This window comes from Pygoscelis adeliae, unplaced genomic scaffold (genome assembly GCF_000699105.1).
Source record: "Pygoscelis adeliae isolate BGI_AS28 unplaced genomic scaffold, ASM69910v1 Scaffold14, whole genome shotgun sequence".
NCBI lineage: Eukaryota > Metazoa > Chordata > Aves > Sphenisciformes > Spheniscidae > Pygoscelis > Pygoscelis adeliae.
The window spans coordinates 1,537,479-1,563,084 of record NW_008825109.1 but is presented as its reverse complement, the minus strand read 5'-3'; the positions used below and the strand labels follow the sequence as shown (position 1 = coordinate 1,563,084).

The 25,606-nt window shown below is 35.6% G+C and overlaps 1 protein-coding gene across 1 annotated transcript in view; it reads left to right on the top strand.

The window, feature by feature from the left end:
* The window catches only part of NBEA (neurobeachin), a 180,865-nt gene that overhangs the window by 50,110 nt on the left and 105,149 nt on the right, over positions 1-25,606 (top strand). The window contains exons 18-20 of the mRNA XM_009327857.1: positions 7,681-7,835; positions 11,945-12,071; positions 16,051-16,178. Coding sequence (XP_009326132.1) covers positions 7,681-7,835; positions 11,945-12,071; positions 16,051-16,178 — 410 coding nt within the window. The remainder of the gene's footprint in view (positions 1-7,680; positions 7,836-11,944; positions 12,072-16,050; positions 16,179-25,606) is intronic.

Genomic DNA, 25,606 nt, shown 5'->3' with positions numbered 1-25,606 from the left:
TTGAGAGTGACAACATCAAAAATTTCACTTCAAACTCTGAAGCTTTGAGCAGCTTTTCAGAGACCTCTTCCCCACAAGTGCTTCTGGACAACTGCATTTTTCAATTAGTTTTCAATATATCACTGCCTTCTGTCTCATCTGTCTTAAGGTAGTTGTAATTACATTATGAGCTATATAAACAGATTTCTGGGACACTGGAGCCTGGATCCTCAAAGTTATGACATGTCTTTTAACGTCAGACTGAATTCCTTGAAAATGGCATCCAGGATGACATTTTTAGAAGCAAACACAAAGGGTTATTTCACCTAGATTTGCAACTAATGGAACATAAATCACCAATAATTCCTTTTTGCTTTCTCATCTTTTGTCTGACAAAAATCAGTCCCTGTTATTGATTTTTAGGGTTTGGGGATTTCTTGTCTCTGTTTTTTTGTCAGTTTGCATTTGTCCCACCAGATGCAACCTGGACCATTAATGTTTGTGAATTTATTTGTGATTCTACGCAGTACTGTATTCTGAAGCTTACATTTGTTCCATTCTGCTTTTTTCTAGTGGAAAGTTTTTAGAGGGGTGCTATTATTGAAATTGAGAGTGCTCTTTGTTTTGTGTCTCATTTATTATTTTTTCAAAGTGAGGTAATTTACATATATTTTCTGTACTTAGCAGAATTATTTCAATAGGAAGGATGCTTGCATAAGCAGAAAATCTTGAGTTCCTGGAAATGAGAAGATCAGTTATTTTTGCTGCTATTAAATACCCTATTCCCTTTTAATCCATTATCACTTCATAAATCAGAATACTATGGGTTTGCATAGTTTAAATGCTCAATGAAGTCTTTACAAGCATATTTTGAAACATTTTGAAGGACACACTTTTGAAGTATTTTAGTCTTGGTTTTGTTGTTTTTTTTTTTCCCCTCCATAGAAGGTCCTTGGGGCCAGTTTTAAAGGTATTTATATGCTAGAAAAGGTGGACATCTTGTGAAATCCAATCAGGGCTGATACATGTCCTGCCAGCTAGTACAGAGAAAGGTGGTCTTCAAAAAGTGTGTTTAGATAAAAATCTATGTTTTATGTATGTAGGCTATATTTAGAAGGACTACTCAGAGTATCTATGTGTTTTACGAGAATAAACTTTTTTCTTTTTTTTCTTTTTTTACTGATTGACAGAGTGGGAAAAAGACAAAGAACTATGAGAGAAGATGCACTGAAGGCTCAAATAGAGAGGTTCAATATTTGTCTTTTTATTATTGCCCACCTTTGGGAGATGATTGATATGCACTGGTCTACACAGTCATTTAAAAGAAATAGATAAAGTAGGAGATTATATTCCTGTTAGAGTCATTAGATCCTCCAAAAGATGATTGCTGAAAAATAGATTTGATTTTCCTGAAAACTTAATAAAAATGAGTTATGAATAAATATGTTTTAGTCTTCTCCCAACAGAAAATATTACTTTTTAAAGTTCATAATGAAAAATAATTGGAGAAAAAAGGGCACCTTTCCCTTGAATCAAGAAGGGACAGTTACAGGTGCTGTCTGTACTTAGTCATTGCATTCCCCATTACTTTGAATATCACAGTAGTTTGTGAACGTGTGAATGAAAAAACTAATCAGTAATGTGGGAACTGTGACTCATCTGGGATTCCAGTTCACTCTCAATAATTTTCCTGATCTTTGTGCAGTGGAGATTGTGGTCCAAAGGAAAGACTTGAGAGCTCCTCTCTCTAGAATATCTTTTCTAAGGCAGCAGTTAAAATACACTCCAGAGAATGGGAGGTATGGTTTCAGATCCTGTTAGACAGAAAAGGGAGCTGAAGTTGCATTGTCTGTATTCCTAGAGAGTGTCTTAGCCACTTGTTTACTAAAAAAAATGGGGGGCAAGGTGGAAGTGTACCTCCATCTCAGCTGTTCACTTAGAATAATTTCATCCCAAATTTATTAATATGTTCAAGTCAACCAAAATTGGGTATATTAACCCTCAATTTTTTTCATCTAGCTGTGATCATATTGCTTGTCTGTCAGTTAGCGATCTGTACACAGGTAACTCTTTCAAAACTCTTCTTACAACCTGTGTGATGTGTATCTTTTTATATTCGTATGCATGGAACTATAGCTGTATTTCAACTGAAGCTTTATGTATGTTTTATCAGGAGAAACCAGAATCTCTCTACTCTTTAATATGATTCACTGGATATACAGCTGAAAATTATACTGGATTTTTGTCTTACTTTCTTACCCCAATAGGCCACTGTAAAATCACTATTAAAGCTGTTTTGACTTTTACAGGACTGTGGCTTTTTAGCTCTTGCTATTTTGGATTTTTTTGCATCACAGATGCAGGATTAGGTTCCTCACCCATCCCCAGTCTATACCTCATGCTGTTTGTTTCTTTCTTTTTTTCTTTATTCGATTATGTTTCTGGCATTTAATACGTGACATTTTCACTTATATTCTCTTCACATTCTTCAAACTCATTAAATTTCCAGTATTTCCAATTTCTCTGTTCAGCCAAGACCATTCATCTTTCTTGATAGTTAGCTTTTTAATATCTTACATTTTTTCCTTGTTTCTTGTCAATATTTTAGATCATTATAGATGCTTCAGCTAATTTATCCTGAATGCAAAGGAGATACTAGTGACTGGGAATTTCATTGGGGGTAAATACTCACTCTCTTGCTTTATCTGAAAGCAAAGCTCAATGATCTTCATGTCCTTGTCTTTAAACCACACCCGAGATTATTCCCTTTCTTCTACTTAGAAACAAGAAATTTGTGTTTAGGAGACGAGGATCATTTTATGTCCTTTAAGATTTGAGTATTTTGATGAATGTATGGTATCAAAAAGATTGAAAGAATCCATAATAACTGGACAATCAGCACTAAGGTTTCATTTGCATAAGTCTCAAAGATTATATACTTGTGAGCCTTCCATATCTCTTCAGTATACCTCACATTTTTTTAATCCAGGTTTTCTTCTCCATGACTGTCAACTCTGAGTTTCCTCCTTGATCTCAGACGAATCTTATATTAATGCAGTCAGCCTAACAGAAGGTTGTCTTAAGTAGGATTCAAAATGTGTTATTAGTACATACTAACAATTGCCTGTTACGAACTCAAATCACAATCTGGGGCTGATATCAGAAAGAACAGTGAGTAATCAGCAATACTTGTTTCATAAAGGACTGGACATGTACATAGGTATGGAGAATATGAATAACTTTCAGAGAAGAAATAGTAAGCTTTCTTTTCAGAGATTAAATTAATCTAACTGTAGGAACAAGGTAAAATGTATTATAGCAGACAAATTGTCCCCCATTTCTACTGTGATTCCTTCTGAAACGTCTGGCAGAAGTTGCTGTTTGACACAGAGTACTTCTTTGAAAAATCTGCCTGAAGTCTGTACTGCATTTTGAAGAGCACTTCTTGAAAATGCTCATGCTTTCTGCTATTGTGGGGGAGGAAAGGAGGAGCAAGAATATTCATTCAGCCTTAAGAGGTTTCACATATCCCAGAAGAGTGTAAAGTGATTCTAATTTAATTGCTGCTGCTCAGATAGGTAGCACAAGGCATCCAGTATTGGAGACTTATCTCTGACCTCTTAATTGACCAGAGTGATTAGGTTGGAAGGCCTTTAGATTTTAAAATGGAGAAGAGATACAAAATGTGGATCACAAAGAAAGAGAGAGAAAATATAGTGCTGCATAACCTAATTTGTCTGTCACCAGCACTGGGTAGCTAACCTTTTAAGGAAAGTTAATTTGAGAAAGTATTTTTTTATTATTTCCATTTTCTCTTTTTGCAGTTTAACATGTTGATGGTATTATTTTCTATCTAGTTATTTCATGCAAATTACTAAAACGCAGAAGAATCCTGTAGCCATTTGCCAAGATTATTTAATGAACCAGCAATGCACGAGTGGTGTGCAGGTTGAACCAACAACACTCATCTTAAACATGATGCGAATTCCGATGACTTCAGGCTTAGATTTACTATTTGAAAAGGACACTCATCGAGCAACAAAATAGTGATTAGTAGTCATAATTCTTTTTAGAATTATAAACTACCTGATGAACAGAGAAATAAAATCAGCTGCTACTGAGCAGCAGTTACTACTAAGCTTTTGTTGACTAAATCATTGAGGATCATTTGGGACCATGATGATGTGAATCAGAAAAATGTGGACCACTTTGGAACATTTTGGAAGTCTGAAATATGTTGTAGAAAACAAGGCCTAAAATGCAATGACAGAAATGTATATAACCTTTTCTTCTAGTCTGTAGATTTCTCTTCCTCCATGAAAGAAATAGCTGAATGTGCTGTTGGAGTGGTTTGATTGGTTAAAGGAAGTTTTTTTCCACTTGAGAGCGATCAGTCATCCTTTTTCACCTTTCTTGTTCTTCTGTTCCTCTGATTGTTTTGCACATTTTTGACCACGCTATTTTGTTGTTCATATAGTTTTTCAGTCTCCTTCATCTGCATGTCATTCTGTATTCACTCGCTGTATTTTGTTTTGTCAGTAGGAATGAGACATTTTGACAAGGTCACCATGTACGACATGTCAGAAAGCTGCATTTTCTTTCAGTCTGGGATGATAATGTCTCACTGATTTTGCCTGATCTTATGGTAGAGATGTTTCTCTTGATGTTTCTTGATAATTTGTAATTTAATAACACCTGACCTGTCTTAATGTCCTGATTGAGACCTACAAAAGAATGTCAACCATATGTAGAGCATTAATATTTGTGGGATCTGGGCAGGATTGTTCTTTCTTGCTATGGGAGCTGATTTTCAGTCTTAAACTACAGTCTTAAGAAGAATCTTTGCCTTTATGGGAGGCCAGTACATTTGGGGGTTGGACTAGATGACCTTTAAAGGTCCCTTCCAACCCCAACTATTCTATGATTCTGTTACGTCTGAGGAGTGAAGTTGACATACGTGGTCTTTGCTATAGAAAGTTAGGTGATCTTTTGGATACTCTGAAAGACCACTGAGCTGTCTGAAGATAAGGAGGAAGATCCTGAATTCGGCTTAATCTTCTTTGGAAAAGTAGCAGGAAAGTAGGAAATTATTTTGCAGCAATTGTATCAGCAATTTAGCAGATACCAATACCAGACCTTATAGGAGGGAAAAAAAAATATTTAAAATAAAACCCAAAACAAAACAGGTCTCACTCACTCACACTCTGTCTCACGTTTGCAAGCACTAGAATGGGTGTGTGTCTAAGGAGTCTGTCCAGCAGTCAGGCACCCCCCATGCTTGTGTCCAGATGCCAGGTCCAGGATCTTCTGCAATGACATGGGGAGCATGGGATGCCAGCTGTCAAGTCTTCCTCACATCTCCTGGGTTCTTCATAGTTTGGCAACAATTTTCAGGTTTTAGATAAGCCTTTTTTTACCCTTATGGAGCTGCCAACTGTCTCTCTGTCCTTCCCCACCTCTTTGAGTCATCACTGTTCACTGTTTTCGTCTCCAAGGTCTGATTGTCTTGTGAAGATACACACATGCCTCTGGTCTTGATGACCTGATATAATCTATGTGCCATTAGCATAGGCCAGCCTAAGATGTCTTTTCCTGCTGTGTCTTTTCTTCTTGTCTGTCCTCCTTCTTCCTCCTTCCTTCTTTCCTTCTTTTCCTTCTTGTGCCTCAAATATTCCCATTCACTCTTCATTCTCACCAATCTTAGCCTTTCTATTGCAGTTCTCTACAAAGATGCTGTAGCTAATGATAGTTTCCTTATGAAATTAATATAATCCAGGAGGTGCTCCCATTTAAGATACAAATCCTAATTTCTTCTTGTGTTTCTATGGCACTACAGGGACTCTGCTCTTAAGTACTTATTCAGTATTCCTGAACAACCAGAACTCAAGTATTTGATTGAAATATTAATTGAGCTAGAGATCTTTGTGTGTGGATAGGAGTTAATTTTAGGAAGTTTCATGGTGTTATGGAGCAGATTAATCTAACCTGTGTAGACCCAGCTTTATTCACTTGTAGCTGCTGCTATGTAAACACTTCATATCAGCAACGATTGTAAGAGGTTATTAACTACAGACAAAAGCAATTATTTTAGGGTTATAGATCTTAATCAATAGTTATTGCATTGTGCAAACTCATCTTCTAATGTAAATGGGAGGAGACAGAAAACCATCAATATGACTAGAATTACCTTTCTAATAGTACATGCTTCAGGGCAGTGGTAAAACTGTTGTTCAGAATGCAGAGACATCAACTGGCACTGTTACCCTCTAAAAAGAGTGAGAAAAAAATTGCTTATGGATCGCTTTGTACACTGTCATCATATAAGAGGAGATCACAAAAAATAACACTTGTATATAATTCTCACAATGGCATCATCAATACAATTTGTATCACCAGTCTTTAAAATCCAGAGAGACTGAGGATTTAGACATATATGAACAAACTGTATAACTGTAAAAAATTGTTCAGCACCTTTTGATCCATCATATGCCATTATTTTTACACAGAAGTGTAACAAAATAATTACCAAAGGAAGTTCTAGAGCAAAATGTGGCCTTATTACCCTAAATAGTTGCATTTTCTTGCTCTTTTATTTGATCACAATGATTAATTTTAAAGAAAAGTGTATCTACTTAACCAGAAAATGTGTGTATGATGATGAAAATATATTTTTTAACATTTACAAATATGATTTGTTTCAAGTTTGTTTTTCACTCAGGTTTTCTACTGAAATAGACTTTTCAGGAGCAGTTTTTCATAGATAAACGGAAAAATGTAAATATAGTTGTCTGCACTATGACAGCTGTCCAGTGTTGAAAAAATATTAACTAATTGTCTCTGTAATATTTTCCTCCTTGTTCCCTTTTAACACATACAGCAAGTCTTTTAGTTTTGAGATTTGAAAAAAAGAGAGTGGTTTAAGATTAGGTGAGAATGTGTTTGTTTGAATGCAACGTTGTCTATATATATCTGATATTATGTCAGATTTTTTGTATGAAAGCCCTGTTCTCTTCTTAAAAGCTTCAAATTCTCAAGACTGCTTTTTAAACCTTATTTTTAAATGGACATGATATCAATATTGTGAAAGCAAGTATTTACTGTGTTACAATTTAGGTGTTCAATTTCCATCATGTGCTGTTGATTTAAATGAGTATGAAAGTTTTCCAGAAGGCTGAGTGCAAAATTACGTTTGTTAGTCAACTATATTTGCAAGACCAGTATGTGCATGGTATTGAAGACTCAACTACTATATTCAAGTGTTCAGGTGACTGGCAAAATAATTGTCATCTTAAATAACTTCAGTAAGGTCAACAAATTAACATACTCATTAAGACTGCACATGTATAGACTGCTAGTATGCTGGCATCATTTCCAACACTTAACATTTTCTTTGCAAATCTAGAGCACGGGTGATAGCGATGTTCACAACATATCAATAAAGTGGTGGGGTCTTTCCATTTTGTGGGCACTGAAAGACAAATTAAGTTTCTCAGAATCACATGAAGCTGCAGACAAAGGATAGGAGTATGGTTTTAGGGTCCATTAACATAGTCTTACCCTATTTCAGAAAGGTTAAGAAAATTGACACTATTATGTGTTCCTCAGCAACCGCATTATAACATGGCATAATCCCTTCATAAACAAAAACTCTTGCTAACACTGTTTTGCAGTTTTAGTAAGCTTCCATTTCTTTTTCCACAGGAGCGTGGTTGTACCAGTAAAGAAACCCCCTCCAGGTAGTCTGGCTGTTACCACAGTTGGAGCTGCCACGGCTGGGAGTGGACTGCCACCTGGTAGTACACCTAATATATTTGCTGCAACAGGAGCTACACCAAAAAGTATGATTAATACAACAGGTATTGTCCTTAAATATTTTTGTGACCCTCATTTTTTCTTGTTTGTTTTTTGTTTTGTTACTTTTAGTGGTGTTCTGTTTTTTGATCATCTTTTTTGTTACTGTTTTTGTACTTCTAAAATAAAACTGGAAAGATTAAACATTGGCCTTTATTAGAGCCAGTGTTTTCTCTTGGTGTATGTTTATAATCTTTGATAGTGCACATTGGACTTGCACAGCCTTAAATAAATGAATAAATAGCCTTAATACTGTTTTATAAGTGTAGTTTAGAATTGAAATGAGCTAACTTCTCCAGTGCTCTGCAGTAGAGGATGTTTGTATGATATATACCAATTAATCCCTCCTTATGCGTCAAAGAAAGTAAAGACAACTAGCTACTTAATAAATATATCGTAGATTGTGGAGGGTTAATATTTTGGGCAATTACTATTTGTCAATGAAAATGATGCCATGATTTTGGGAAGGTTTTTCAGTAAGAACCTATCTAATTTAACTGTAGTCGTGTCTTATCAGTAGTTGGTTATTGTGACCTATAGAAGGAGGACAAGACCTTCTTTTTTAATTATTTATAATAGTAATAATGGGATCGTCTATCATGAAGGAGCCTGTTGACCATGGAGACTGTGGTTTCCATTCAGAAATGAATCCTTACTGAGAGCAACTGATGTTTACTTAAAATCCTTTGAAATATCTGGCATGGTCTGTTTTCTTTCTAAACTAAGCAAAAGCACTTGAGAGAAGAGCTCTCTTCAAGGATATCACAACTTCAGTCAAGGGTTGAGAAAGTGAAAATCTCCCTGGGGTTGCAGAAAATGGAGGTGGAAGCTTTTGGCATCCTTCTGCTTCACGGAATATTTTGAAGACACACTCATTTTTTTTTCTTTCCTTTTGCAGATTTACCTTTAATACCTGGTAATAGAACTTTGATTTTTCTAAGGATAAAAAAAAATCATAAAATCTAATTATCCTGAGGCAGATGGGAGGAATGAATGCTCTGAATAATGTTATCACTTCTATGAACAGTTCCATTTGTGTAGTCACTTCTGTTAATCTTGAACGGATTTCCTTTTAGGTACTCTTATGTCATGCAAAAAATATCCTACATTGGAAACCTTGTTTTCCAAATGATACTGAATAGTGTATGCTTTTCAGTCTTCTCACTGATTAAAGATCTGAACTATTTTGGCTGGAATGTAGTAGCTTTTCTTTGTAAGTAATTGCATTTAAAAATCAGTCATTTCCCCGATACTGTTCCTAGTAGGGGACAGTATTGCAGATACCATGGTACATTCACTGTGGATTAAAGGCTGCTTTTTTTTGGTGGATCTTATAGCTGCTTTTTTTTTAATGCAACTGTTTTTGTCTCCTAGTCTATGGATTAGCTTGACTAAAGGAAAAGTATTGATTCAATGGAATTTCAGCAAGTATCAGATTTAATTAGAACTATATGTGTACTGAATTTCTTTAGTGATCTTATTTGGTAAAGCCTTTTATGCCTGAATTCATTTGAATGAGCTTTATTGATGAATTCTCTTAAGAAATAGTTTGAAAAGTCCTTCCCCTCCAACCTTTTTTAAAGATTTGAATATCAACTTTTCAGAAATGCTAAACACATTAATGACAGTAAAAAAAAGTAGTATCACATTGAAAACATATAAATACCTATTAGATTAAAATGCTCATTTTGCCATTTTTAATTAAGCTATGCCTACGGTAGTTAAAACAGTGATTATGTATGTCAGTTTTTGAGATATAGATATGAAGTATCCAGATACTTTCTGGTTTATATACTTGTAGTCTGTGAAATTATCTATGTTATTAATGATTTTGAAGTAGTGTATAGAATTTCATTGAGCAGCACTTTTTTTTTTTTTACTATGGTAAAAAAGAAACAGTATACAATTTTTTAGAAACACTAGATGTCCCCCCAAACCTATTTACAGTTGTTTTTACAGTATGCCACAGATACTCTAGAAATACAGTTTTATCTTTGAGGTATATTCTGTGCTGGACTTGTGCGAAAGGTGTTTTTTTCAGTTATTCGTGGATTGCAGTCAGTGTTTACATTCCATCTGCCATCGCTGTCATAGTCGATGTCACTGTCACGATGTAATGAGATGTATGTTACTGAAGTCCTTTTAGTGCTTTGAATGTATCTTTTGGGAGACAGGTTTTCTTCCTTCATTTCTTTATGTAAGAAACTGGTTTTATAGGTTTTAGATTGGATTTCTGTAATTCATAGCCTGATTTTCAAGTCTATGTTAATCCAGTAGTTCTAGGTCTGTTTGACCTTCTCTTCAGGGAGCCTAACTGGTTAAACAACCTAGCAACTGCATTTTTAGACAACTACCTTAATGAAGAAAATTTGACTTTGGAAAGAAAAAGGAAGAAGCAATAAAAATATGTTACCTATGTATATATGAATATAAATATGTAAATAATATAAATATGTAAATAATATAAATACATGCGTGCACGCACACACATGCACACATATATATATGAAGCCTTAATCTTTTTTAAGCTACCCTATTCCCAGCTAAGTTGCTGTGATTCCTAGGTTGGGAGACATAGCCTACTTTATATTTTTGGTGTTTCCTTCTCAGTGTGTTTGGGTACATTTACCATTTGTATTTAGTCCAACTCAGAACCCACAGTGTAAGCCACAATCCACCTCCCACTCGCATCATTAAAACAGCAGACTAAATCAGTTCCTAGTCTAAATCCTGAACCTCACCAGCTACTCTAGTGTCAGCAAGCCCAGCAAATCCTGCTGCATTTTGACACTATTTTGAATGTAAATTTTCTTAAATGAGCCAGTCAGAATTCTGATCTTTACCTTAATTCTTTTATCAGTAAAAATTATTTAAAGGCAAATTTAAAAAAAAAAATCATCCCTGCTGCCAGAGAATTTTGCACCATTACCAGCACTTGACCTCTACTTCACTGTCAGCTGGCTGCTTAAGAAACCATAAATGCTTTGTAGAGCTTTGCAGGAAACTGAAAAATAATATATACCTGTGTAATGCAAAGGACAGTGATATTTCAACTGCTAAAACTGACCAGCAACAGGGAGTTACCAGTTATCATGTTAAAAAATTGGCACAATAATGCCGTTGATCTCTTAACTGGGGTTCTCCACCCCTCATTGCGAACTTGGATAAATCTTGCCTGTCGCCCTCATCTCTGGTAGCATTGCAGTCCCTTAGGCTTTGGACACCTACAAGACCGTTTGCTGCTACCTCTCTTGCAGTGACATGTCGCACAAGGACTGTGCAGCAGAACAGGGACAGCATTTATCACAGTGCTCTCATTACTGTTCATGGCCACTCTGAGCCTTTGCTGGTTTGCTTCAGAGAGGCTGAACTCACAGCACCGTTTCAGCAAACATGATAGATTGGCATTTAGAGTCTAAGTTTAGCCCTTAGCTCTGACCCAGATCACATAAAGTATAAATGTATGCTCTGTCTGCATCTTTTCTCTGGGCAGCTGTTCACAACCCATTGAAATGATACCCCCACTGCCCTCCCTACTTTTAAGATCTTAAAATTCTCCTTGACTTGAGGAAGGAAACAGAAAAAGTAAAATTAAAGTCTTAATACTCCTCAGACACTAGTTTCCCCCATTACTTCCTGAAGCAATATACATTTTCTATCTTCTCTGTCATTTTTTAATTTGCATTTTATTTTCTGCCTGTAGTTGCAACTGGGCAGCCAAGAAGTGCGTGCATATATATATATTTAAAAAAATAGTTAAAGTTCTATTCTCCACTCAAGCTCATCTTAAATATACCTTTATTTTAGAAAGATCTTGCTTTACAGGATGATGTAAAAATGTTTTCATCTTTGGAATATAATTTGGGAATAATGAAAATGAGGTAAGGATTTATTTTGCCTGATTTTCAATAGCTTTTTAAGCTTATTATTGTTATACTAGCAAAATAAGGTATTAATTTATATGATAGTCTTATGGAATGGTTTTAATTGTTTTAGAATAAATAACATTATTTCCTTACTTAAAAGTAGATGAATAAGACAAGGACTATATTAAAAGTCTCTAAAAGTTATGTTTCTTCAGACTGAATTAAGACCTGTATTTTTTGGGGGACAGGTGCAGTAGACTCAGGATCTTCTTCTTCCTCTTCGTCATCCAGCTTTGTGAATGGTGCTACCAGCAAAAATCTCCCAGCTGTCCAAACTGTTGCTCCAATGCCAGAGGATTCAGCTGAAAACATGAGGTATACAAGTTCTATCTTTTAATATTAATTATAATTTCTCCTCCCACAACAACTTCATACATACAAAATAGTATAAAAAGAAAAAAGTATGTAAAAATATTTTAGCGCATTTAATATGCATTACTGTAGCTATTAATGTGGTGCAATATGTATTTGAACACTTTTTTGGTACTAAAATACTTCACTGAAAAGCCTACTTCTAAGAACTATGCCAGACACTAAAACTTCATTAAAAGTGATTTTTGAGTTGACTGGCTTTTTGCACTGCTCAATAATCACAGTAAGAATTGGAATGCAAGCACAACTTGGCAATGGAGCACTAGCAAGTGGAAAGAGAGACACAACCTCTTCTGCGCAAACAGAAGACCTATTTAAACTGGAGAGGACAAAACCAAATGTATTTGTGCAGCTAACTAAATGGCGCACCAGGTCTGAGTTGGTGTTGCAAGAGACACATGCCATGGGATAGCTAATGCCCCTCTTACACTGACTAGCAGCCAGGAAAATGCCCTCTTAAATTCCTGTTAAATACCTTTGTATAATAGGTTATTATTTTGTAAAGGTGTTCAGTTGTGCCGCAGCACACTTCAAAGACAAATTTTTGACCTTTTCAAGGTGAACACCTGTCTGCCCCAAAAAGCTGACACAGGGTATACTAAGGAGTTGCCAAGTGTCCCTTTGTTGGCCGGCCACTTCAAGGTATGGTTTTAGGAAGACTGGAGAGGAGACAGCAACCAAGCTAGCTGTTCATGAGCTGAACAGCAGTATCTGGATACTTCATATGTTAGGACAGTGCTTCGCTGAGGGTGAAATATTTTCTAAAATTCAGATACTGAAGTATGTTAAAATTAAATTGGATCGTTAATCAGTTTATTTTTCAGTAATTTTAACCAATGCAATGTTCTTGTTTTTTCACAAGCATTTTGAAAGTTTTTGTCCTGGAGTCAAAGAAACACTTCAGTTGCAAAATCTAGAATTCAAATTTTGAACTCAGAATTTGAACTCGGAAGTCGTTGTACTCTGAATAGTAACTGAAATTAGCGACTGAAAAAACTTATGTGGAGCACAATATCAGAAATGTAGATGAATTGAAATCTAATCAACCCAAGAAATGCCTTTTGGGCTTTTTTCCCTTTTTTCCCTTTTCTCCCCCCCCCCCCCCCCAAGAAACAACTAAAACTTTATTTTGATAATAGATAATTTTTGGTTTTCTCACTTTGGATTCATTGTGCTTCAGCTTTTATGAGATTAAAAATCAGAGTTGTTTATGGGCTCAGAGAGCATGAAGTGAAAGCTAACTTATCTAAGCCTTCCCTTGTAGCAGCTGCGTAGGAAAAGAGCTGCTAATGGCTGTAGACTAAGCACAGGAAAGTGAGCAGGAGAATGATCTTGGACTTTTAGACATTTAATGGTCTTGATCTGGAGGTAGAGGTTTGGCCTGAAATGAGGTTGGGAAGGTAGCATACTTGGGACTGGGACAGTGTGTGCCCCCACCTCTCTTTGCACTTTCTTGTGACCAATTCAAGCAATAGGTAGTAACAACTGTCCACAGGATTATTTGGTCTTTTTACTCACAGTTTTAAAAGTATTTCTTTTAATCTGATGTTGCTACTGTGCTTTCAATCTTTTCTGTCCCAGTTTATCACCTTTATGTATAGAGAAATTATATTTACATATATACATAATTTATTTTCTGATGTGTGTTGCCTTTAATCTGCAAAATAAATAATCTTGAATTTAGAAGCTATTAAGAGATTATTTGCCTTGAATGTCCAGAAATGGAGAGGAAAAAACACAATATTCATTCTTTATAAAAAACCCTTAAAATCTCTTAGTTCAGTTGTGAAAACTAGTTACAATAATCTCCACAGGGAGTTCCCTAATGATTGCAGGATGCATTATAATGTATAATAGATGTTAGAAACAGCTGTAGAATCAGATTGGTCTCTCTCCTCTTTTTCTCTCCTCTCAGTGTGCTTACAGGAAAGGCAGTACATGGGCCATCTCCTTCCCTGAAACATTTTTGGGGTCTCTTGTTATTTGTAATATGTTTTTTTCTTAATTTTGCTTGTTCTTTTTGAAACTGAAGGACCGGAACTCCAGTCAGTTTCCAACATGTAAATGTGCCAGGGATTTATATGAAGGAAAAAGGATTTTTTTTTCTTTTTTTCTATTTAATTTTTAATTTCTGTCCTTTGATATGCATTTTTTAACAGTGCTAAACTTTGATCTCACATTTTCACAGAATACTATTCCCAATTGCCTATGAATAGATCCATAATATACAAGATCCATCAGCTATTCATTTAATAACAAGGTGTTTATTAATAGTTCATCCAAGGTGTTGATTAATAGCACATCCATACCTCCCATATTACTTGATTCTTAAATAAAAATTGATCTTAATTTAAAAACTTTTGAACTTGAAATTTTTTCAATTGTATGTACAGTTTTCAGAGTTAAATGAACTCTAAAATTAGGCCTTTTAAACGAATTTACAGTGAAAGCATGTTTTAAAACATGGGTTAGAGAAGTCTGGATTAATCTAGTATGTTTTTTATCTCTAGCAGCAAAAGCTTGGTGTAGATTCATGTTGCGAATTAAAAACTCTAAGCTTGTCACATGTGTTTCAAGCATAGTCAATAGAGGCTTTAGCATAGTGAAATTCACTTCAACTAATCATCTAAAACAAAGGCTGATGATATGAATCCCTCCTTTAGAATATTATAAAATCAATATCTGAATTTGAAATGAGAAAGCAGCACATTGAAAGAAAATAAACTATAGGAATTCAGTAAAATAATTTTAAGCTAATGAAGGAAAACTTCCAATGTGCTTATAATGTCAGCTTTCTTTTTAAATCTAGGGATCTTCATGTGATCTGAATTAAAAAGGCCACTTTTATTTAGTGTTTGTAGATAGTAGATACAGTATAAAATTTAAATGTCAGTGTTCGTTCTCTTAGATTCTGTCAATAAATGTAATTTCTTCCTATAATTGCGCTTTTAAATGCCAATAATATTTTGGTGCCATAATTCAAGCACAAAGAAAACCCTTTCAGCCACCGGCAGTCTGAAAAAGAACAGCAAAAATTCTTGGTAGACCAGAATATATATGTAATTTCATTTCTATTTTTAAGTAACAGTTCACTTCTTTGAGATAACACAGCAGGTTTTTAATCTTGGCATAAGCATTTCAGAGGGCACAAGTAGTATGCTCTGTCAGGTTTTAAGAGGGAAGAAGGACAAGGGTACAATCCTTAGCGCGCTGCTGATTTGTATCCTTGTATTTGTATTTTTGCTAGGTTTGTATCCTCAGAAAAAGGAATATTATTTCTGGCATTTAAAAAGCAAACGGAAGTCACAACACTTCTCATTGTACGAGTAGAAATTAAGGATCACTTAATACAGTCTCAGCAGGCAGAGAAGTATAAATGCAAAGGCAAAGTGATTTACCTGGGATCATGTTCCCTCAAGGTTGAAGAAAAGAATACTGATTTTCTTGATACCTGTGCTAGAACGCTTCCTCATGCTCTCCCTTGTGTAGCATTGCAATGCCAGATGTCATTATCTGAAAGCTTGAACAAAAAAGCAAGTTACATGTGATTGCCGTGGGTGAATAAAAACTTCTCTTTTCAAGCTTTCAAATGTATATAAAATTATGAGGCGTATAAGCTGAGATAGGTGAAATAGACTTACACTTGAATATCTGACGTTCTTCTTATCGTGTTTGAGAATAAAAATTTTACTTGTTTTAGAGTATTCTGTAAATGCTGTAGAATTTATGAGGCTGCTACACTGCTGACTCTGACATGATATTTGCATTTACTTGAAGCCATTTAAACACTGTAAACTTTAATCAAATGATCATCCTCTTTTCTAAAGAAGCTTACAGTAACTTTTAAAAACAGGTTTGATTTGACATCATTTAACTTCTATTGTTAAGTGTTCTTCCAAACATGGTCTCTGTTTTTCCACAGTATCACTGCAAAGCTTGAAAGAGCTTTAGAAAAGGTGGCCCCTCTCCTGCGAGAAATTTTTGTTGACTTTGCCCCTTTCCTATCCCGCACATTGTTGGGCAGTCATGGACAAGAGCTGTTGATTGAAGGTACTGTTTCTGTTATAAAATTATATTATTTCAGCTATTAGTCATTTGATATGAACAATGTTTCATTTTCACAAGACTTTATATAAGTATTTTTGATAAATAAATGAATCAGTTGTTGATGTGTTGTGATTTCACTTCCTTGCATCTAACTTCATTTAAAGCATTTAAAAGTGATAGCTTTTGTATCCCTTTTTTCCCCTAAGTGAGATGCTGTGTAAAGATACATCTTGTCATTTTGGAATGCAAAAACCTCTGTATAATTTGATTTTTCCTCCTCAGAATAATTATATTAGTATAAGTCTTTCAGCCTGAATACGAGAAACTAGTGAAAAATAGAATTAAAAAGTGTAACCAATTCCCGTGGAAGAAAGTAAATTGAAGACTGTGCTCCAACATTATTGAAATGTGCATCTAGATTTGGTAGGGACACTATTTGCTCAGGTGGGTTCACACAGGCAGATAAAGAGTTCTACCTAACGGGAAATAAAAAGTGATGATTTTTTAAAGAAAAGTATCCTTGAACACTTTCAAGGATTTTTATGGGGTTTTATGTGTTGTCTTTACTACTTCATAGTAGTAAAAATACTTCATATTTTGGGGGAAAATAATGAATCCTCATAAGTGAGGCAGTAAGTAATGCAGAATTATGCAGAAAGTGCAAATGCGGCAAGCTCATCAGAAATTGCTAATGCAGTTAAAACAGTGATGTGGGAATTTGCATGAACATGCACTGATCCCACATCATATATCCATATATATTCAGTCAAGTAAACTTTTTCCTTCCAGAATTGTTCTTACACACAATATTGCTGTTTAATGAGACGTTTACGGTTGGACTCGATGATCTTAAAGGTCTTTTCCTAAGAACCTAAACAATCCTATGATTCTATGAAGAAGTCTCATTAGGGCAAAGCTTATAGCGTGTGAAGGTCTACGCAGAAAAAAACACAGCTTTGTGTTCAAATTCCAAAACTCCTATTATACATGTGTTTTATCTAAATATTAGTGTACATTCTTTCTATGGTCTCAGTTACTATTCCCCACAACATTGGCCCTCTTTTATTCTTAATGCTAGAAATATTTGCACCTTGTAACCGAAAACTTCTAAATAGCCTTTTCCTTTTTTGTCTAATTATTGTCTAATAATATTATTGTATAATAATACCAAGGAATGGTATAGTAGCTTAGAAATTCTCAGCAGCTTCAGGTTTTTTATACTGTTTATTTTATAGCTATGAGTAAGTTGCAGTTCTCATTTAATGACACCTGAAGTTAATGGTCTGGGATGCTCATTGAGAACATTGAGATAGCTCTAAGATAAGGATTCCATTCTTAAGTCTCTTATTTCAGTGAAGTTGATTGCAAAATTTGTAGCAGTCTTATCCTTTTCAGTTTGACAGTTGATTATTGGCACTATAGTTTTTATACAATACAAATAAAATTGTCTTGGTTTCACCTAAGCTCTTTTATAGATTAAAAAAATTCTTCACCAATGCTGTTCTGACTTTGTCTTTTGGTCAGATTCATGGTGTGAACAAGGCTCCAACAGTTCCCAGCATATGACAAAGACTGAAAAGCTAGAGGCCACAGGAACCTCAAGACTATATGGCAGTATGAGTTTATCTCATTACCTGTCCAGACAGAGGCATGGTTTTGTTGGCTGTAGCATTCTTCAGATACCCACTTGGACTGCTGTTCCAAATTTTGTCACTTCTATGACTCAGCCATCCAATTCAGTCTCGGCAATCATTGTTTGTGAACCAAACACCAAGTTCCAAAATAAGTACTGTCCTTCCCATCACGTTTCCTTAATGTTATGTCTAACCTTCTCTTTAATCGCTGTCTTGTTCCCAGTTTCTAAGAACCAGTCCTTTCTTCCCAAGATATTGAAATAGCAATCTGTAAAGAAAAAAATCCAAACACAGCTTAGATTTTTACACTGCATGCCTCAGGACCTGAATTTCTGTTTGCTCCCTCTAAAATAGTTGGGCTTTTTTTCTTTTTGACAGAGAACTCAGCTGCTTTTATAGTCATTGCGTACTTCTCATCTTTCTTCCTTGCCTGCATGAGACCCTTGATCTCAACTAAACTGAATTCTTGCCTAGTTAAGTTCCCTTTAAAAGGGAATTCTAAATTCTCTCCTAGTCCATTACCTGATTTACTTTGATAAATTTCCTGTCATTGTTTAGTGAAAGCCAATGGTGGTCCTTGAAGTGCTTGAAAGGGCTCTCCATGTAATGACTGCAAAACAGAGGGTTTTAGTGGCGTGATTCAAGATATGTGAGTACACAGAATTCCTGTGAGGCTTTGATAATTTAAACTTGATTTTTACTGGCAAGCAGTAATTAGCTTGACAGTTTTATATGAAATAGTTTAATTTGTTGCTTTATGTGTAAAGGTTTTAGTTACAACAATTAAAAAGGAGCAAATAAACTTTATTTAATCAAGTCTGAAGGCGCTGTCTGTTTTTCAAACTGATCACCACAGAAGTATCTGTTGCATTCTATAAAGCGTGTCCTTTTCTTCTGATTATTCAAATTTGAAACATAAAAGTACCTTCCCTCCTCTTGCTGTCTTTCAAAACCTTCGTATGGTATGAAGCCTTTCCCCTATCAGATTTTGCTAAAATCTGAATACCTTCAGGCATCCTTGATGGCATGTGCTTTTTTTCTGAAGCTCTCTTTAGCGCTCATGTGCATGCGTGTATGTAAGAATTACTAAATCATTTCAGAGTTGGTAAGAATATGCGCAGTTTTGTAGCTGAGGTTTTGCATACTGAAGAAAGAGCACAAAGTAAAAGGGAACAGGAAAAAAAATCATTTTAATACTTCTAAAACAGGTTAATTATGCAAACTTTTCAGAATATCTGATGCTTTGAGATAGGTGTTGTTAATAAGTATTTGGAAATGTGTATGCAACTTAGTTACGATTTCTACTTTTTGTAGGAGTTGAGCTGACTTGAACTTTTGGTGAAAAATCTTGCAGTCATACCGTGCCACCTCGTTTTCCTTTAGCTTGTATCATCATTCTGTCCCACGGAAGACTGGCTGATTTATTCTTTGAGGAAATTATATTTGCCATCTAAGCAGTGGTTTCTTAACTCTTGAGTGGAGTTGAAATAAACTGGCTGCAATCACCTGGTCAGTCTAGACCAAAAACTTGGACGACTCATACTCAAAATTGTTAATTTTTCACGTTCGTTCATGTAAATTCCAAAACCTGACTGGTAACAGAGGAACTCCATCAAGTAGTAATCTGACATTGCGGAACATATTGATTGGTAAAACTCTTTGTCTATTTACTTACTGAAATAGTACTCATTTTTGCCCCTTTTTCCAGAACCAGTTCTTTCTTCAAAGATATCTTACTATATTCCAAATATTTCAACTTCCCAGAATAAGTGTCCTCCATGATAGGTTAAAAAGGACAAATTTGATTTGCAATCGAATTCGAATAGTTTCAAATGGAGTATGTACCAAAACCAGCCCAACACTACTGCGGTTCATCAACTGAGGCTCTTTCAATGCCTCGGAGAACAGAAGTTGCAAAGGTTAAAATTGTCCGTATAGAATCTAATTGGATACAAACATGCAATATGAGTAGGTCACATATTTAAGCTTAGCAATGCTCATTGTAGAGTTCCATTTAACACTTCCACAGATATGTTTTCACTAACTCTAGTTTCCATATGGTCTGCAAATTCCCTCCATGTAAAGTGCATTACAACATTCTAGCTTTTAGGTGAAAATGTTACAGGCAAGTGTAATCTGATCTGTATCTGAAAGAAAAGTTATATCCTCTTTTTGTCAAGCACAGATGGGTAGAAGTATTTTCACTACAGCTATTCTTGGAGTGTCCTGAACTGTTACAATAGGTCCAAGATGGAAACATAGTCACATACAATGCTTTCTCTCCTCTTTACTGAGATACCAAATAAACATTACCAGTGCTTTTCTTTTTCCTATATCATTACCTGCATAGAAGGGTCAGCCAGGTAGACATTTTCCAAAAGAGCTCTTATGAATTCTTTGGCGTACATTTGATATGTTTCTGAAACACACACAATTCAAATCAGATGAAACACAAAACGTTTTCGTGCTGATAGGAGCAGAATCTGTTTCTCCTCATTAACTCACCACATGGCCCTATGAAAATACTCAGTAGAAGTGATGATGGACTAGTTTTGTATGGTATTTGACAGGACGCTTCTTGAAACAATTGAAAAATTGCCCAAAACATTCCTTTGGAAACCACAGCTAGAACTTGGGTGCTAAATGACACTACTTTAAAACCCCCCAAAGACCACAGGTGTGGCATCACTGTGGCATCTACCAATGCTGGCACAATTTGTTTCTGATTTCCTCAGACAATACCTAGTTTTGTATTAGGAAGGAAAAGGTAATCATTTTGCTGAGATACTGTAGAAGTCGGAAAATCCCTTAGACTTTCTGGAAAAAAAGTACTTTTTGGTGCTTAACATGGCCCTTGGCATTCTCTTAGAAACTTTTCAGAACCTTTGTATTATATTTGTGCTCAGGAGCACAGATGCTATAAAGCAAAGAGATTGCATGCTCTTGCAGAACTTTATTTTCCTGCTCATATTGTTCTGTCATTTTTTTATCTCACTCTGCCACATCCAAAATATTTCTGTTTGTGTGTCCAGGCATGTTTTCTTTCAACTAATCAGACTTGGTAATTGCTTACCAGTCTGTAGCACAGCATGTAGCCAACATTCTGAACAAAATAAATAAATGAATAAATATTAGCAAGTAAGAGAGAAAGGGGATAAAAAAATAGTGTTATAATTTTAAAATTTGCATTAACTGGAATTAACAGCATATAAGTAAAAACTGAAGCTATTCATAGTGCTGAAATTTCTATGAGCCACTTGTTTATCCTACTTTGATATTTTTATTAACAGTCTTGATTTTGGTGCAGAATTGTTCCTGGCAAAGCTAACTGCTTAGACAGAGGTATACAAAATGAGAAGCAAAGGCATTGCACTGGAGAGATATGTTGAATCATTTTGTGGAATAACCAAAACTCAAGAAAAAGCCAAATTTCAACACAGCCAAATGCTGAGTCCAATCTCTAGGAACAAAGAATATAGACTATACCTAGAGGGTAGGAGATGAGGGATGAAGCCACTCAAAGAATGTAGGGATTGTTATAATAATTAGCGTATTCTGGCATCTTAGCTCAGTGCTGAGGCAACAAGGACTTGTCTAATACTTGGATGCCTAGGAAGAATAGATGAGGAGGTGATTTCTGTGCACAACTTCAGTAAAACTCCTACCATCTGGTTCTATAGTCAGCACTTCAAGAATGATAGGCACACACTGAAGAGGGAACAAAAGAGCAGGGCACAAGAGTGATTGATGGATGGCAGATAAACTCCATGAAGTACAATGTAAGGAGCTTGATTTGTTCGACGTACTGAAGAGAAGAGATAAAAAGAAGTTAGATACTACAGGATGTCTTAGCCTTTCTACCAACAGAATGCCTAATGAGGGTAAATAGCATTGGAAAACTTTACTAGGTCTTACCATCAAGTACTGAGGTCAATGTTACTTGTACTCTTTATGACTGTTTTAAACATTCTTTCTAAATATAGTCTTCAATCCAGCTTCTCAGGAGGAAAAATGTCATGTATTTGCTGACTGGTTTTGGAGCTTCTTTGTGGCTTTGGAGCCTGTGAATCCCCATTTCCTCTGTGCCATACCCTGCAAGGAATGATGGTCTGCATTAACCTTAATTTGCTCTAACATTGCCGTCACTGCATTTGTTCACATGGTCATAGACAGATGTACTTCAGTGTCAGCTAGCCACCTGCAGGGATCAGTAAAAAAACTGGTTTTTCCTTGTTCTGCAGTTGACTGCATCTCAACTGCAGATGCAGTCGAGAATATATCATCTTCCCTTGAGGCATCAAAGATGGTCATTATTCAAGTCACTGTATGAAATAAGCCTTTCTTCTGATTTTTTATGTGTGTTCGTATATATATATAAAAATATATATAAAAACTGATTTTTTTTTTTATTTAAGAACTTCTTTAATCATTACCCTGAAGCTCATTTTAGTATGAGACATTTTCTCCTTTCTCTGCATAATGAAGTTTGTCTATTCAGACAAGCCTCATACAAGGCTCGTGCCAGCTGTAGTTTGGTCTTCAGATTTCAGAGAGCCCTTGCAAGTGTATGAATGCATAGCCATACATATACTTTAACGTGATTTCTTGCCGATATGAGACTTATGTGATCACACTGGGTGAGGAGGATCAGCCTTTTATTTCTTTGATAACTTTTCAACATGTTGGCCAGTTTCAGCCAGTTTAACAAAGGATGCTTAAAAGATGCTATTTTTACACAATATTCATGAACACAGGTATCTGTTTAAAGAAAAGATACTCTATAATGTCTTGGCTGCAGTGGTAGTTACATGTGTATTTCTTAATCAACTTAAATATTTATCCTGCACTATCATTTGGGGTATACCATCATCGTGTAGTGAATAAATGGAAAACTGAAAAGTAACTAAAAAAAAATCTCATCTGGTTCATTTGCAGCTGTGTAATATACTGTGTTGGTACAACACTATGGATATTGCCACGTAAGGAACAGGAAAGCAATTGATAAAGCAGGACTGAGAGAGAGTGTAGTAGGAACTCAGCCTTATTAGACATCAGAGTATCCCGGTTAGAAATCAAGGTGAACGTTACAAATATTTCTGTGGGGAGGATGTTATGCAGTGGTCAGGCTAGTGCCATTTGCAATGTGTGTCTCAATGGACATGACCACTCTGGTCAGTCAGGGTCAGGAATCTTATGGATTGTTTGGTTTGTACTGGGGCAGGAACTCTGAATTGGTTTTCAAGGCTAAGGAGTTCATAATATATTTCTTCTCTGCCATGCCACCTCACACTCCTTTCTTTCCACGTGCCCTAGCTGTCTCAGTGTACATTCTTCTATGTCTAGTAAGAGGTGATGCTGCAGGCTTAGCACAGTGCAGTTAAAGGCAGTGAATTGCCTCACCCAATCCTCTAGAAGACAGATTTCCTTAATTTGTGGTAGTAGGATCCCTGTTCACAGATTTCTTTTTATCTTTCACTGTAAGCACTTGCAAAAAGATCCCAGTGAAATTGCACTACAGTCCAAAAACAAGCCCTGTTTAGATAATGAGGTTGGAACAATAATGAGTTACAGATAACACTTTTCTTCAGTAAGTTTAAAAACATTCATCATCACTAACAATACATCGAGTAAATTTATATTGTTACAAGTTTTGAGTGTTGATTTGCACTGTGAGGATGTTTTTATGTATTTTCCTTTTTTACTTTATGAATTTCTGCAAGAAATTTGCAAGATTTGATTTTTACCATGAAGAAAACAATAGGTAATTTTGAAACAGGGCACGAAAACCCTTGAAATCCTCCAATGGATATAATTTAAAATGCTGTTGCTGATTGAAATCCTGCCTGCACATGTTGTAATCCCTTTGTAAACAGGAAAAAAAAAGGTTTATGAATTTCAGACTGCTATTTATAAGCTTGTAAGAAATTTGTTGTAAGAAATTCTTTATCTACGATTAGCTCTTAGTGTCTTACTGACAGGCTCCACAGTATGCTCATGTTTCTGCAAACACTTCAGGACTGAAAGTATTTCTTACTGAAAAACATCGATGAGTCAGATACACATGGAGACAGAAAACAACACCAGTTTTCCAGAAGTCTGTGTAGTAGGAACAAAGAAATTATGAAAGGTTAAATGGATATTCAAATCTGCCTATTTATTTACATGTAGTCCAGCAGAGTCAAGGTTCAAAGCTTTGCAAATTCCACATTGTTTTTCAGAATGTGCTACTAGTGACAAGACAGATCCCGATACACTGGCATTCAGAGGAGGAACTGAAGAGCAGGTGCCACAGCAGAAGTCCGTTATTTATCCACAGTGAAATCTTCAAACTATAATGACCCACACACAAGTTACAGGACATTTTTCTTTCATATTACACTCCTTTATGATGCCTTTAAAGGGATATCATTACAAACACCAGAAAGTGAAGAGGATACACATTCATTTGATTTTGAAGATTTAACTCTTGAATTACTGAAGTTCCTGTGTGCAGAAGTATGTTCTGAACAGATGTTTAACATGGCAGGAAACATATAGATCAGAGATCCAGATAGCAACTAGGAAATGCATAGCATCTGGCACCTTTTTGAAAGTAAACCTGCCAATAATTAATTACACATATGAGCCACTCTATCCCTGTCTAATGAATTGGACACTTACTAAGATGTATTAGACTATGTAACAGAGGTTAACTGCTCATGCCCTCTCCTTTGTCTTTGGCTTGTGTGGTCCCAGCGTAACTTAAGGGTAGAAATTGTTGGCACTGAGATTATATGTCCTTGATTATATTATCATTGTTACATTAATTAATAATCAAGACATCTTTAGAATCCAAAATGTATGGAGTTCCCATTAGGCAGAAATTGGGGTGGTTCTGTTGCTTTGCCAATGGAGAAAGAATGACTGAAAATGTGAGACTAATTGTAAAGTTTAGAATCAACTACATATATTCAACAGAAGGGGTTAAGAGAGTGCAGCAGTAGAAAAAAAAAAATACATGCCCTCAGGAAAACAAAAGCTGGTAACAGTGTAAAGTAGTCAGGTTTGCTGAAAATAAGCTCTGAAAGTTATCCTTGAAAATACAGAAGCCACTAGAAGTTTGAAGTTACTGAATTACTGTTGAAAGTGCTATTATAAAAATTAAATTACTAGAAACCAAACAATACCAATTGCTGTTCTTTTAAAGCACATAAAGAAATATTGGAGCCCTTAAAGAGCGAGAAAATGAGTTGTTTGTGGTCCTCAGGTTCTACTTACCTTCTGCAGTATTGGGCACTTTCTCACAAGTTTCTATTTCGAGCTAGTAGCCTGTATTCCAGTTGCAGGCCATAAGGCCTAGAAAGGACTGGTCTTTTTTGCGTTAAAACTCTAAAAGCATACCCTCCCTGACGACTTCATACTCCTTCTTTGTCCTAATACAGGTCAGGTGTCTCTCTGTCTTCCTTCTTGTTCTAACTTTCAGCTTTCGTGGAAAATAATTTTCTTTTTTTCCCTTTTTTTTTTTTTAAATGAGTTTGCCTTCTACTACAAAAAGAGTAGCAAGAGCTCTATTTAATGTTATTTCAAGGAAATAATTTTTAAAAGATCCTTGAGAAAGTTCTTAACATGTACAGGCACTACTGTAACATAGCCTGTAGGTGGACTCATCATATCAGGCATACAGCAGTGCTGCATGGTAACACTGGACTAAGTCGTACAATTTTTTTTTAGAACAGCCACCTTTTTCCCCCTTATTATTTTCTCCTCTACTGTCCAGGTCTGAAGAAAAACGAGGTGGTATGCCAAAAAGGTATTCAG